This window comes from Podarcis vaucheri, assembly GCF_965113315.1.
Source record: "Podarcis vaucheri genome assembly, chromosome: 1".
NCBI lineage: Eukaryota > Metazoa > Chordata > Lepidosauria > Squamata > Lacertidae > Podarcis > Podarcis vaucheri.
Window position 1 is genome coordinate 116,258,677 of NC_138759.1, and position 14,832 is coordinate 116,273,508.

General features: G+C 44.5%; 1 protein-coding gene across 4 annotated transcripts in view; it reads right to left on the reverse strand.

Annotated features, from left to right (window-relative positions):
• Positions 1–4,310: 4,310 nt before the first annotated feature.
• The window catches only part of UBE2E3 (ubiquitin conjugating enzyme E2 E3), a 99,200-nt gene continuing 88,678 nt past the window's right edge, over positions 4,311–14,832 (reverse strand). For all 4 annotated transcript variants that reach the window (XM_082201148.1, XM_082201150.1, XM_082201147.1 and 1 more), the window contains exons 4-6: positions 13,632–13,764; positions 7,328–7,475; positions 4,311–6,437 (exon numbers count right to left, since the gene is read on the reverse strand). In XM_082201148.1, coding sequence (XP_082057274.1) covers positions 6,340–6,437; positions 7,328–7,475; positions 13,632–13,764 — 379 coding nt within the window. In that variant the 3' untranslated portion in view covers positions 4,311–6,339. The remainder of the gene's footprint in view (positions 6,438–7,327; positions 7,476–13,631; positions 13,765–14,832) is intronic.

The window sequence follows — 14,832 nt, forward strand, 5'->3', positions numbered from 1 at the left end:
TTTAGCCCAGTGCTGTTTGCTGTGCCTGCTAGTGACTCTTGTTCTCTTCCCGGCCCTCGTTAAGCGAAATCCTTGGCCATTCCTGAGAGCTCCTGGGAGACAGTGTCTAGGTTTTGTACAAGCCCAAGTAAATCCGCCAGCATTTATTTCTTTGTCTTTAGCAGGCCTTAAAATGAGGGAGGGCAGTCTCTGCACAAGCTGTATGTGGCATACAAAATTACTGCTATTGTGGGGGGAACCAGAAAGAGCAAAATGCCCAACCAGAGTGCAATGAGTTGTTGTTGTTATGATGATGATGATGATGAGAGGAGGAAGTGAGTGTGTACAGGCAGACACAATACTTTGTACAGTGGTACCTCGGGTTAAGAACTTACCGTAATTCATCCTGGAGGTCCGTTCTTAACCTAAAACTGTTCTTAACCTGAGGTACCACTTTAGCTAATGGGGCCTCCCGCTGCCACCGTCATGTGATTTCTGTTCACATCCTGAAGCAAAGTTCTTAATCCGAGGTAATATTTCTGGGTTAGTGGAGTGTGTAACCTGAAGCGTCTGTAACCTGAAGCATCTGTAACCCGAGGTACCACTGTATGTGGTTCACAGAGGTGCATGAAACACAGTGACAGGCAGGAACACCAGGCTTTATCGCATCCCAAAGCTGAAACGAGTGACTGGGTCTTTCTCTCGGGCCTTAGAGCTCAGCTTAGTTTTGGCCTACACTTGCAAGCAGAGTACAATGGTAGAACAGTCAGTAGCCGGAAGTGCAGCCAGGAGAATTCATTTGCACACTACTCTTTGTGAAAATGACCTCCCAAATCGCCATCCTCCTCATCGTCGGCCAAAGGGTTTGGCGGAAAATCTCTTGTCCTGATGTTTAGAGCTTGAGGCATAGGGCTGTGAAGTGGGGCATGTCCCCCTCAAGGAAGCTTCAATTTTCATTAAAAAGAAGCAGCAGCTTCTACTTCATGAAATCTCATTGGGGAGAAATATGATACACACAGAGAGAGTGAGTTAGATAATTTCCCTTCCATTTTTTCCAGATATTTCTATTTTCTGGCCAATGCATTGCATTCCAAAGCCCCAACCTGCTCCAGGGGGGGTTGTGGGGGGGCATGCCAGGGGTATGATTTATGTATGGCTAAACATGTGTAAAATATCCTTTCAGATCTTTGTGCATTCAGGAGAGAGCAGGAACGCTGTGACCATCTACAGCTACATTCGGTTTGTGTCCTCATACGTTTGGCTGAACACCAGAGTAGCGCTATTGTGACTCTCCTTGCATTATCCCATTATCAGAGAGCTATGTGTTTTCCAGGCCAAGGAGAGTCATGGCTGTTACCTCACTTCCTGTCACCCTGATGACAGAGCAGCTAATGTCTGAACTTTGCTTTAGAACAACCAGGTGCAGGCTCCTCCCACAGCGAAGTCAGAGACACCCCCACACCCCCACCAAAAAGCAGACACGCATTCTCCTTTAACAACTAATTGATTTATTTAACAATACAAATTTCTTTCTACCACTTGGTGTAAGCAGAGAAAAGTTCAGAAACAAAATTATTCTTATTTTTTTAAAGTTTAAATGTTTACACAAAAAAACCCCAACCTCTTACTTCAGTAAATATAAAATTTACAGACAAAAAAAAAACCTACATGGAAAAGAACAGGGTTGTGACAAACCGATGACAGAAAGAGAATTCAGACTCAATAATGAAATGTTTGGTAAAGAGGACAATGGGCAATAGTGAGGAAGCATCTCCCTTTGAAGGTTTCTGAAATCTGAGGTGCAAAATGAAACAAAGTACATTAAAAACAAGAACAAGATTTTTAATTATACTCTATATTTTGCGACATAAATATTTGAAAGCTTTGTAGGTCACATATTTAATATGTGAAATATACAATTTGCAGCTCGTTGTAAATCCATGGGAGTGTTGTACATGCAAAGTACGGGTGCATTTTTTTCGGGCATACGGGAACCAGCAAAATCTTTTGAGTCTCTCCCCACACTCTTACGATGCCTGGAAGTTGTAGGGCCTTAGTTCTCTTAGGTTATAGTGCAAACCTACAAAGCGTGCATGCAGTATAAACTCCACTCATTTTAGTGGGACCTTCCGTGATCCAATGAAATGGATGAAGGTTGCCTAGCAGAAGCACCCTACAGATCACACCCTATATAATGTGCTGCAGACTGAAGTCTGCGGTTTATATGACCAGAACTGCTGGGATAGCTCATTCGGTAGAGCACGAGACTCTGACTCTCAGGCTCGTGGGTTCGAGCCCCATGTTGGGCAAAAGATTCCTGCACAATAGGTAGAGGGTTGGACTAGGTCAGGGTTCCCCAAACTTAAGTCCCCAGCTGTTTTTGGACAACAACTCCCATCATCCCTAGCTGGCAGGACCAGTGGTGAGGGATGATGGGAACTGTAGTCCAAAAACAGCTGGAGATCCAAATTTGAGAAACCCTGGACTAGATGATCCTTGGGGTCCATTCCAACTCTACAATATGGAGAAGCAATGGAGACTGAATACTTCCATGTACACAGAAATCTAGCATGCCAGGGATATAGCTAGGCTAAAATCCTGCCCTCCAACATTTAGTTTTCTATGTAGAGGGAACTTTTGTGTATCGTTCAAATCATGAGTCTCTTCTCTATCTGCAGTTCCGAGGTGGCACATCCCAGAAACAGCCTGGCCACCTCAGTGAGGACTAGAATATAGTGAGAAACGTAGTACAGAACAGTCTGTTCGCCTCTGCCAAACCAGACAGAACCCAAATTTTACAATGACTCTTGCATCAGGTTCTGAAATCGAACCTGAGCTGTTAACAAACCCCTCTCAAACGGCAAGTGAAAACGGCCTTCGGTTGAGAGGTAAACTTGTTTCAGAATATGTAAATATAGAGAATTAAGGAACATGGGTCTGGTGATGTCAGACACGGAGATCAAAAGTTTTACAGGCACGAACCTGCAACATGTTGAAGCCTCTGCATTCTGACAATACTTAGATAACTGCAAATACTGAAATGCAATTTCCAATAAATGCAAAGCACAGAACTGTTAAATGGAGGAGGCGCTCCGAAACTTCCAAAAATGCACAGCAGATCTGGTGGGGGAGGATTACAGATAGCAAATTAAGAAAGCAGTTAAGGTCTTTCTGTCTCTAAGCTATGGGCTGCATCCAGTTGGCACCCCTCTGCTGACAGAGGGCCCTTTGATCTAGTGGAGCCTTCCGGGATTGAGTTGGTCTTCAGGGATTTCCACTCTCACTTGATGTTCCAAAGGGTACTCCAAGCCTCCAGGGTGGATTTTGGGAGGCTGGACTATAGGGGAGGCTGGCCATTGCCCAAGAGCTCTTTGATATCTGCTCAGCTGACAGAAGGCCCTACTGGATCAATGAGTCTTTCTACCCGCAGAGGGATATCAACTGGAAGCAACCCTTCGTCACCACCACAGAGAACATAAAAAGAGAAAGTAATCGCCACCGAACAAGTTGCAAGAATTTCATGCCTGTGTCTAAGACTCGGTTCATACATTGTTCTGATGAGTTTACGGCTTGCATTGGGTGAAATGTAGATATTTTTATTGCATGCATCATTTCCAGCTGGACAGCTCAGTTGGTTAGTGCATGGTACTGATGACGTCAAGGTTGCAGGTTCGAACCCCATATGGGACAGCTGCATATTCCTGCATTGCAGGGAATTGGACTAGATGATCCTCAGGGTCCCTTCCAGCTCGACAGTTCTACGATTCTATGAGTGCCAGTCACCCTAACAAAGATGGTGGAATGTGGCCCAGGAAATACTTGTAATCCAAGCTGATCTAAACATGTACAGCATATACTACTTAGCAGATTGGGGGTAGAAAATTAAGCTGCAAAGTCATGTATGAATCAGGCCTTAGTTGCAAAGGGTACCTTCTACCGGGAGATTCTCCTGAGCAATCTCGAGTGGAAATTGTGCAAAAACATGACTTTTGAGAGATTCCATTAATTTCACTGGGGCTTGTGCAGGAGACCATCCTTTCGGGTTGTACTCAGAACGACTAGTTAATTAGAACCTATGTTTCCCTTATAAAAGCGCATTTGCCTCCACTATTGTCATTATTAATATTAATGTTCTAGTTTCTGATTTAACAGCTCACTGTTCATTCCACTTTGAGAAAAGCGGGTATACACAGCATGCAGCCAAGCTGCTTTGGAAGACAGTTTAACATGATTAGATAAACTGCAATTTTACACCTCTGTCTAAACCACAGAACTGCCTGCAATCTGATAAAAGTTATAATCTCAGCAAAATCCACAGCGCCTTTTATTGGGGGGGGGGGAGGAGGGAATTAAGCCCACCAATTTGAAAACTTTTCCATTTTGACTTGCAAAAGCTAGCTCGTTTATGGTAAATCAGAGGCAGGGGAGGAAGAGAACAAATTGTAAAAAAAAATAATCCACGAGGAAACCACATTATTAGGTGGGTTGCTCGAGGATTTGCTATGAAGTAGCAAGGCACACAACTGCCCTGCCCCAACCAACATTTGTTCCTCGCCATTGGCCCTATCAATAAAGGAAGACTGCAGATGATCATGTACCAATATAACCCATTCATAATATGGAATGCATGTAGCCGCTTGATAAACTTGTTGCGTATATTTGTTCGGCCAAGGGGAGAGAAGAATCGTATTGCTCTCTAACTTCTGATCCGGGGAAGAACTGTGGCTAAGAGTCCCCTAGACATTTGCCCAGGCGATACTAGGTGCTTACGTGAGCACACAGTAGCGGTCTGCATCCATCCAATGCAGCAAACCCATTTGCACGGACATCGCCATATATTAAGCATCAATTGCTCCTCAGCAGGTCTGTCCGTCCTTTAAATACAATGGAGGGCCAAACCAAAACAGTAGGCGTGTGATTTGCACTTGCATGCATGTTATTAAAATGGCGAAAAGCAGGCACAATAGGAGGGGGAGGATTTCAATCAGGACCATGGAGAGAGGTGGTTTAACCTTTTCCTCCCTTGCTGTGGTCCCAGCAATGGCGCCGTCAAAGCTCTAAGTCTGTGGGGAACTTCTATCCCAGGGCTGATAGCAGTTTACAGGTGTGGGTGTGAGCGCACACATGGATTTTCATCAGGACTGTGGCAGGAGAGGAAAGCGTTATCCCACCTTTTAACATGCCATAATTCTGACCCCACCCCACTTTGCCCCTCTTGCTGCTTACCATTCATTTCTTTCAAATACTTGCATCTCTGATTTTTGATGCATTTACCTTTCATGGCTACTGACAAGTAAAAAAAACACCAAAAAAACCCGAAACAAAATAAATAAACGTAAGATCCTGGGGGGTGGGGAGTGACTTATGATGGCTCCAGGTGGTTGTGGGATAATGATGGGATTTATCCACTCTCCCAGGCCTAAGATATTGCTGGTCCTTAAGACTTAACATGCAGAGAACTAGAATAGCAGAAGGTTCAGCATGAAGTTTGTCCCTCAGGAGCACCAGTCAGAGGCAAACTACAAGTCTAGACAAGAGCAATAGATCTTATGCTCAGGTTTTTCCTTTTTTCCTCATGCTGGCTTTCTGCCTGTGGGTGGGGGCACTGTGGGCGTCCATCTCTAAACAGCCCTACATTCTAACCTGCTGCAGTATGCTTTAGATTTTTAGCTTCAAATACGAAAACAAAGAAACTATTCCTTGGAGGGAACATGTTTATTTGTGTTTGAGATGATACAGTGGATGCTCTCTTCTGAGCTACAAGGTGGTGGCGATGGGAGGGAAAGGGGGGGGTGAAAGGAAAAGAAAAAAAGAAAAAAAAGAGGGGAGGGGAAACCCTTTCATTACAAACCGACGAAGGTAGAAGTTTAAAACAGTTTTCACAACAGCATGTACCACATATCGGAAATAGATCTGGGCTTAATACAAATGACGTAATTTCCTAGTAATCTACAGCTACCTTTAATAACTTCATACAGATAATGAATTAGGCTAAAATGCACTATAATATTTGGTTGACTTCAGGAACGGTATCCTTAGTTACATCACAAAATACATTTTGATATCCCAAAGAAGCAAGACTTGCAAGTAGGCGTTTTAAACATAACTAATCTACAGCTACAAAGTTCTACTCTGGATAGCGTTTACCTTTTCCTTTCTGTTTCTCGTGGTTGGGGAGGGGAGGGGTTAAGGGTCAAGGGGAAGCGATATCCCCGTCTTTGAAAGGATAAAAGCAGAGAGTAGAATCAGTATAACATATACACAGAAGTCCGTATTGTAAAGGCTATAAAGATCGGTTGCACACTGCAGGGGCTGCCTCCGTGCACCTTGGCGCCGCACACCAAGCCGTCGGGGCGTGGCTTATGTTGCGTATCTCTTGGTCCACTGCCTGGCTATCCTGTCATGCTCGGCTCTGTTGGTCAGGTACTGAGTAGCTATGCTTCCTACCAGAGGATCAGCTGCAAGAGTTGGGTGTGTGGGGAAAGGGGGGGGCGACAGGGGAAGAAATGGGAGGAGAGGGAGGGAGACGGCGCGTCAAGATCAGAAACACATCAGCATCACAATAGTTCATTTCGCCACACTTGTTTCCAAGCTAAGCTGCGGGGCAGAACCTCCTCAAGCATGCATTGTTCAAAAGACAAAGTGCTTGACCTAAACGTCAGCCGGAAAGAGAATGCGGACACTTCTGGACAAGAAGCAATTTTTTTTGTGGTTTGGTTCTCCAACAATGTCTTCCTTTTCTCTGTCAAAACTCTCCCCTTCCCCTGAACATTTCACACTGTGATTTTGTGACTGGTGCCCCCAGCACTCTCTCAACATTCAAAATGTGCCCTCTGGTCTAAAATGGTTGGCAATCCAAGGCAATCATCATTAGCAGTCTTTCTTATTCCACCTTTTTAAAGTAAGTTAGAGCTGGACAAACCTACAACTTTGTACATGGGAAGGTATCTCAAGGGCTTTGCAGATTTTGTGATTTAATCTTGAGCAAACTGGGTGCGCTGAGAGTGCATTCTGCCATTAAACTGAATGCAAAGTCTGAATCCGTGGCCAATTCTACTTCAAAGTCCAGGTATTCAGAGGTTTAAACACAACCTGAACAAAGAGGATCCGTTTCCAGGCCGCCCTGTGTAAAAGCAAAACAACCCACCTTTTCAACCTGAATTTATCCCATCCCGGTCTGATCCCACATTTATGTAATTGTTTACACAGTCATTGTACTTTGAACAATCTCTACCCCCCCTTTTTTTACAGCTGAGGGTAGGAATTGTTTTGACTCTGCTTACTACCCAATTAGTAATTACTGTCCTTTAAAAAAAAATAAACCAAACAAAACAAGCCATTGCCTTACCAGGATTGCAGTCTGTCAAGAGAGAACAAATAGACAGCAAGACCTTTGAAATAGTTAAAGCAGGGCTCCAGTTGTCTTTCAGAATATCCAGACAGATGACTCCTTGACTGTTGATGTTGCAGTGATAGATCCTAGTGCGAAACGTAACCTAGAGGTAGAAGGGGGAGGTGTAAATTGCAGGGGGGGGGAGAGAGAGAATCATTACACGCTCTTCATGCACAGCTTGTTGCCAGCTTTTTGAAACCAGCCTTGAATTATTCACCCTCTGTGGGAGAATTTTTTTCTATAGAGACCTTTCATTTCATTTTATTTTTTGTTGCTGCTGCTCATTCTGTAAGGCTCATCTGAAAAGTGGTTCCCCGCCACTGCCACTTTTCAAGCAGCTGTCTTGACTCATGTTTGCCATGTAGATCTCAATGTTAAAAGCTTTATTGTGGTTCACCCTCCCCTCCCCGGCAGGCATGCATACAGCATTTTGAAACCCCACTTTGAAACTACCACCACAACAACATAGGGGAATTTATTTTGTATTCTCCTTCTGTGCCTGGGAGATAGACAAAACTGGCACTCAGATGACTAGCTCCGTTCCATTTCAGTGCATGTTAAGGCCAAAACATCAGCGAGAGATATAAAGTTATATAAATTTGCTGTTTGATCGCTGCAAAGGAGTCTGGGGTTTTGGGAGAAATGGGTTAAGGAGCCTGTGTGCAACTAAGCCAGCCCATTTAAATTGTTAGGGGAAATTTAAGTAAATAGTTCAGGGTCGCTAGAAAATAGCTGGAGACAATACAGTCAAACCTTGGTTCGCGAATGCCTTGTGAGTCGAACATTTTGGTTCCGGAATGCTGCAAGCCCGGAAGTGAGTGTTCCGGTTTGCAAACGTTCTTTGGAACCCAAACATCTGACGCAGGTTCCGGGTCTTCCAATTGGCTGCAGGAGCTTTCTGCAGCCAATTGGAAGCCATGCCTTGGTTTCCGAACGTTTTGGAAGCCGAACGGACTTCCGGAACGGATTCCGTTCAACTGCAAAGGTTACCGCTGTAATAATAATAATAATAAATAATAATAATAATAATAATAATATTTTATTATTTGTATCCCACCCATCTGGCTGGGTTTCCCCAGCCACTCTGGGCAGCTTACAGCATATATAAAAAATAGTAAAACGTCAGGCTTAAAAAAAATCCTGATACAGGGCTGCCTTCTGATGTCTTCTAAAAGTCAGATTTTCAGTTGTTTATTTCCTTGAAATCTGATGGGAGGGCACCACTACTGAGAAGGCTCTCTGCCTGGTTCCCTGCAACCTCACTTCTTGCAGTGAGGGAACCACCAAAAGGTCCTCAGAGCTGGACTTCAGTGTCCAGTGACAAGCTCTCCAGAAGGCTAGAACCATCAGGTCTGAGGGAAAGGGCCAACTAAGCTTAGGTGTGCCTACCAGGGGGCAAGAACATTGGAAGATTCAGGGCGGACAAAAGGTAGAATCGTGGGACTGTAGTGTTGGAAGGGTTCCCGAGAGTCATCTAGTCCAACCCCCTGAAATGCAGGAATATTTTGTCCAACATGGAGCTCAAACCCACTACCCTGAGATTAAGAGTCTCATGCTTTAGTGCAAGGACCAGCAAACCTTTTCAGCAGGGGGCCAGTCCACTGTCCCTCAGATCTTGTGAGGGGGCGGACTGTATTTTGAAGGGAAAAAATGAACGGATTCCTATGCCCCACAAATAACCCAGAGATGCATTTTAAAGAAAAGCACACATTCTACTCATGTAAAAACACACTGATTCCCAGACCGGATTTAGAAGGCAATTGGGCCAGATCTGGCTCCCGGGGCCGTAGTTTGCCTACGCATGCTCTACCGACTGAGCTTCATGCAGCACATGGTTAAACTTTGGGATTCACAACCACAGTATGCAGTGATGGGCACCAACTTGGATGGAGAGCAGAGGAGTGAGGAAGGAATACACGGCCCCCAGCCATAGTCTATGAATCAGGTCAACATGGGGCTTGTCATGGGCTCTGGAGGACAACTAGATATTTTCCAAATTTCCCTAGAGTGATATAGAAATGAAATGAACACAATACTGTTCACAGTACTTTGGAACAGGAGATCTCTCTCACACACAAACACACAGGTTTGCATGTGCATGGGGACTATTTTATTGAACTTGGATAGTCTAAAACTATCACATGATCTGTCCAGCGTTAACATTCCCATGGGAGATTTTCACGGATGGAACAGGGAGCTGCTCGCCTTCAAAGGACTTGAAAAACACTTATGTTTCCCCATTAGACGGCATCATTATGTGTGAGGCACACCACACTCTAATTTGTGTCATCATTCTGCTTTAATCGACTTTAACATTCTGTACAAACCCCGCGCAGAGTTGAAATGCATTAGTTACAGAAGGAATACTTTATGGCGCAAAGGGTAATCCAAACTCTTAATGGCACCGCACGCTAGAGGAAACAAACAAACCAAAACAGCAGTCCTTTCAATGCTTTTTCCTTTTTCTTTTTGCAGAGGGCAGTGCTTTGTAAAAAATAAATAAAAATGCATAACTCTGAGCAACTTTGTTCTGTTCCAAATTCAAGACCAGGCTCTTTGGCTTTTGCAGAACTGTGAGGGCAGATTTCATTTCCTCCCTTTGCTAGGCCACGTGGGGACAGATGGACAGAGAAAAGATCGACTGTACACGATCCGGATAAATGCACAATTAGTTCCACACACAGGCTACCCTCTGCAGGTTCAGACCAAAGAGCTAATTTACCACCCTGTTTCCTCATTTTTTTTGGAAGTTCACAAGCAAGAAATGATGGCAGAATCACATCAAAAGGGGCCTTTGGGTTTGGGATCCCATCCCCCCTCTCCTCCTCCAAAAAACCCCCAGTAGCACTCTATGCTGCATGGCAAACTATCTGGGAACTTTCAAAAGCAAGCTTGTGTGGGGAGGGTTTATTGTTTGGTTTTTAAATCCAACAGCCCACTGGGGATACCCAGTCTCTTGTGTATGTCAAAAATAGCTCTTTGGATCTCAGCCAGAATATACAACTTGTTAGACGAGGCACGAAATGGCAGGGGGAGCAGAGGTGAGGAGTTGGGATCTAGGTCCCTTGATTTTTGCGGCATGTCTTCAGCAAATTAGCCAGCTTCGCAAACCTAACATTTTGTCTTATTTGTACAACAGCAGATTTCTGAATCTTCTTCATCAAACATCTGCTACGCAGCTGCAATTTTTTAAACAAACATTTATGCTGGCATAAATATCTATACGATATGAGCGAGCACATGAAATTACACTTGGGACAATTTTGTGTGCCGTGTTTTCCATATTCCCAGCCCCCCCCCCAAAAAAACAGGGTTAGACAAACGAATCACTAACATAAACATTGTTTTGCAAATGATAATTGATTCCAACACTGAAGACTCAAATACACACAACTTTAGTCTTGTAGCTCTGCCCTTATGCACAGGGTTGGAGGAGGGGACAAGTAACTTCTGGGGGGGGGCATGATACATATAGGGTCCCCTTCCCCCCCTCCTTGCACCCAAGCTGGATTTCCAACTTGGAACAAGAAATAACCATTTCTCAAAAAGTATGCTATACTTAAGTGTAGAGCTATTCAAGCATTATTATAAGTAAAGGTAAAAGGACCCCTGACCATTAGGTCCAGTCGTGACCGACTCTGGGGTTGTGGCGCTCATCTCGCTTTATTGACCAAGGGAGCTGGCGTACAGCTTCTGGGTCATGTGGCCAGCATGGCTAAGCCGCTTCTGGCAAACCAGAGCAGTGTACGGAAAAGTCGTTTACCTTCCCGCCGGAGCGGTACCTATTTATCTACTTGCACTTTGACATGCTTTCGAACTGCTAGGTTGGCAGGAGCAGGGACCGAGCAACGGGAGCTCACCCCGTCACGGGGATTCAAACCGCTGACCTTCTGATCGGCAAGTCCTAGGCTCTGTGGTTTAACCCACAGCACCACCTGCGTCCCATTTATTATATGTAGTTTGGCCCTAATTTTCATTTGTTAGAACAGCATTAAGACCAGTATTCCTTTAAAAAAACAATTTTTTTACATTATTAATATCAAGATGTAGTTCTTGAAATAGAAGGTCCCATTCGATAGACCTTGCTCTTCCAAGTGATTTAACCCACCTTATTGCAGAAGCGAAACAATTATGACAGATTTTGTCAACAGTTACCAGAAATATGGGTGAAAGTCAAGCAGTTCTCCGTAATCAAAAGCACATTATTTGAGATTAATGAACAACTTTACAATTCAGCATACATCTCATAATCTCTTAAATACTACTGGAATCAGTGGGACATAAGGGACTATACAAGATTTCAGGAAATATCATATTGTCCTCAACCTGTCAGTTTGCTAATTGCTTCGTTTGGGTTTTCCTAATTCATGGGTACTTTTGAGTCTATTCACACTGGTACTTTTCTGTTCAGGTCACATGAATGCCAGCTAAGTGCCAACGAATTGTGGTCAAGATTGAAGCATGTTAGAGTTACTTTCAGTTTTAAGTTAAACTGCCTAAAGGTAAGAACTGGCTTTCAACCTTATACGTTTATGGGCACTTATCAAAATCTCTGTAATTGGGTCAAGTGGTCTTACAATATTGCTTATGCAGAAAACAATGATTGACACAAGTCACCTCCAACAGGTCACTGCAGAAAACCGGGATGTGCATCACAGGCGCAAGATCGCACCCTGCATCTTTTGGGGCTGTGGCAAAACACATGTTTTTGGGCACTGTGCTCTCAAGAGCACGGCCCCCCAAAACGGGATGTCCCGATTGAATCAGTTCAGTTGAGAGGTATGGTCACTGTACTAACTTCAGTTGCTGAAGCTGCACTTTAGCTTGCTGAACCAAGAATTTGACTCCATTCTCACATGAGGCCGAGGCTCTTGGTTTAATAAACCATACTTGCACATGAAGCCTGATCGCTCCTCCCCTGGAGAGAGTGGGGAAACAAACCAGAAAGCATATAGATGCACCAGACCATAAGGCGCACCCAGTTTTTGGAGGAGGAAAACAAGGGAAAAAATATTCTGAATGTCAGAAGCCAGAACAGCAAGAGGGATCGCTACACAGTGAAAGCAGCAATCCCTCTTGCTGTTCTGGCTTCTGGGAAAGCCACGCAGCCTGCATTCGCTCCATAAGACGCACACAAACTTCCTCTTACTTTTTAGGAGGGAAAAAGTGAGTCTTATAGAGCAAAAAATATGGTAACTTAATGCTACAGCCGAACCCAGCATTGCAGTTTGTTTTGCCCTAACAAACCACACTATTGCTTGCCTGCCCTAAGCCATGGCCTGGTGTTGACTTACTGATCATATCTTGGAGTGGAGCAAACCATGATCCCAGGGTTCAGACCTAACACTAAGCGGTCCCCTTCCTGCTTTACTTACCTGCCTGTGTCAGGAAAAGAATGAAGTAGACGCAATTGGACTGTGTGCACAGCATGGTTTATTATGCTAATAAACTTAGCTTGCCATTACGTACGATGGCCACAGAGACCGGACAGGAGCACAAAGTTAGCTTAGTTCAAGCTGAGTGTTACACTTCATTTCATCTCAGAATTTCCCTGCTTTGTGTAGTTAACTCACATTGCTTTAATAAAGCAACTGTTTCTTTGAAATGGTTAATTTTCTGTTTCAGTTTGAGGCAGAGGTTTAGACCGGTGTTTCCCAAACTTGGGTCTCCGGCTGTTTCTGGATGACAGCTCCCATCATCCCTAGCTGGCAAGACCAGTGGTCAGGGATGATGGGAATTGTAGTCCAAAACAGCCAGAGACCCAAGTTTGGGAAACACCGGTTTCCCAGGGAGTCTAGCACACTAGGCAGTACACTCACCTGATCAAAGGCTGGTAGCAAAGGGGGAACTAAGAGGATATTATTAGCCATTTAGGAATGTTTTCCTGCATGTGTGAGAGGGAATGGAATCACAACCATAAACATTCCCTAAACTATCTAAGGGGGATGGAGGGAGATTAATGACAAAATTCATTTCCTCCCACCTCAGGAACTTGCCAACCCTGAGTTGTAAGTTCTGCAACACACTGAGTGCAAGTTAAATGTGGATTCTTGGGCTGCATATTGTACAGCTTGGCACGGTCACCGGTTTATTTGAGATCCTGGGCTACGCTTGAAACCTCAGAGCTGCGGAGTCTTCTTTCCCCCCGATAGTCAAATGTGCAAGCGTCTCATGAGCACTGGTACAAATGTGAAGAATGGAGAGACATTCAAGGATGGAGAAGCTGCATATAAAAATACAGAGAGCCACAAATGCTTACCTTTGGTGGTTTAAATGGATAATCGGATGAAAACGTGATATCCAGAAAGAAGACACCACCTTCGTACACAGAACCCGGGGGACCGAGGATAGTAGATCTCCACTCGTAAATGTTATCGCCTTTAGGCCCAGCACTGTTGAAATAAGAGAGAGGGAGGGATAAACAGAAAGTGATCTGGATAGTTCCTGGGCATTGACAGTCATTACTCATTTCATCCTTAAATTCTCGTCAATGACATCTGTTGTCATTGGTGTGGAGCTTTTGTATGAGTGTGCCATGAACGAAGGAACGGCGCATCAACTGTGCTTCTGTCAATGTTTTCAAACACAAAACCCATCTTTGTCTTTTATGATATTTAGCTCTGTAGCCTTTTTGTCTGCTGCTCTTTCCGGTGCGTGAGGCATTCATGAAAGAAAGCTGGGTTGGGGAAGGAAGAGGGAATGCCTTAAAACACAAAGGACTGCAATCCAACACAGGGAGGGGTTAGGCCTGCTTAAACCCATTCATCCACCTCTCACCATTTATATCCAACCTTTTCTTCAAGGAGCTCGCGGCAGCGTGCATGGGCTTATCCCAACTTATCTGCACAATCCTACGAAGCCAGTTAGGCTAAGAGAGAGAGTCACTTGCCCACGGTATATCCAGCAAAGCTTCCAAGCTGAGAAGGGATTGCAACCCAGGTCTCTCTGCTCTGGTCCAATAAGACTACAATCCTATGCCCATCTTCCTGAGAGCAAACTCCACAAAACACAGCAGTACTTGCTTTTAAGTCAACTTGCCTAAACCTGTGCCAAAAGGTGCAAACCAGACACAACTCCCTTCGAATGGCTCTCGGCTGTAAATTAGGGCTCCAAGGCAGTGATGGGGAGCCAGCGGCCCTCCACTTGTTACTGGACTCCAACTCAACATCAACCCTGGGAGTTCTGAGTCCAACCAGATCCGACAGATCAAGGGTTCCCCAGTCCTGCTCCGGGTAACCAATGCAGACATTAAAAGAATGTTTTCTTGCTTGATCCCGCACTGTTCTTGCGGTTTTGCCATACAGTCAGTTCCAAGTAGTTTCCCTCGGGTCCTAAAATACTACAAACGCTTCTTGAATTTGTTCACTCGCTTCCTGAAAAGCCTCCCTTGACCTCCAGAATGAAGATCTGGAAGAGTGGTGGTCAGGAACTGCCATCCCTCAGACCATCACATTATCTGA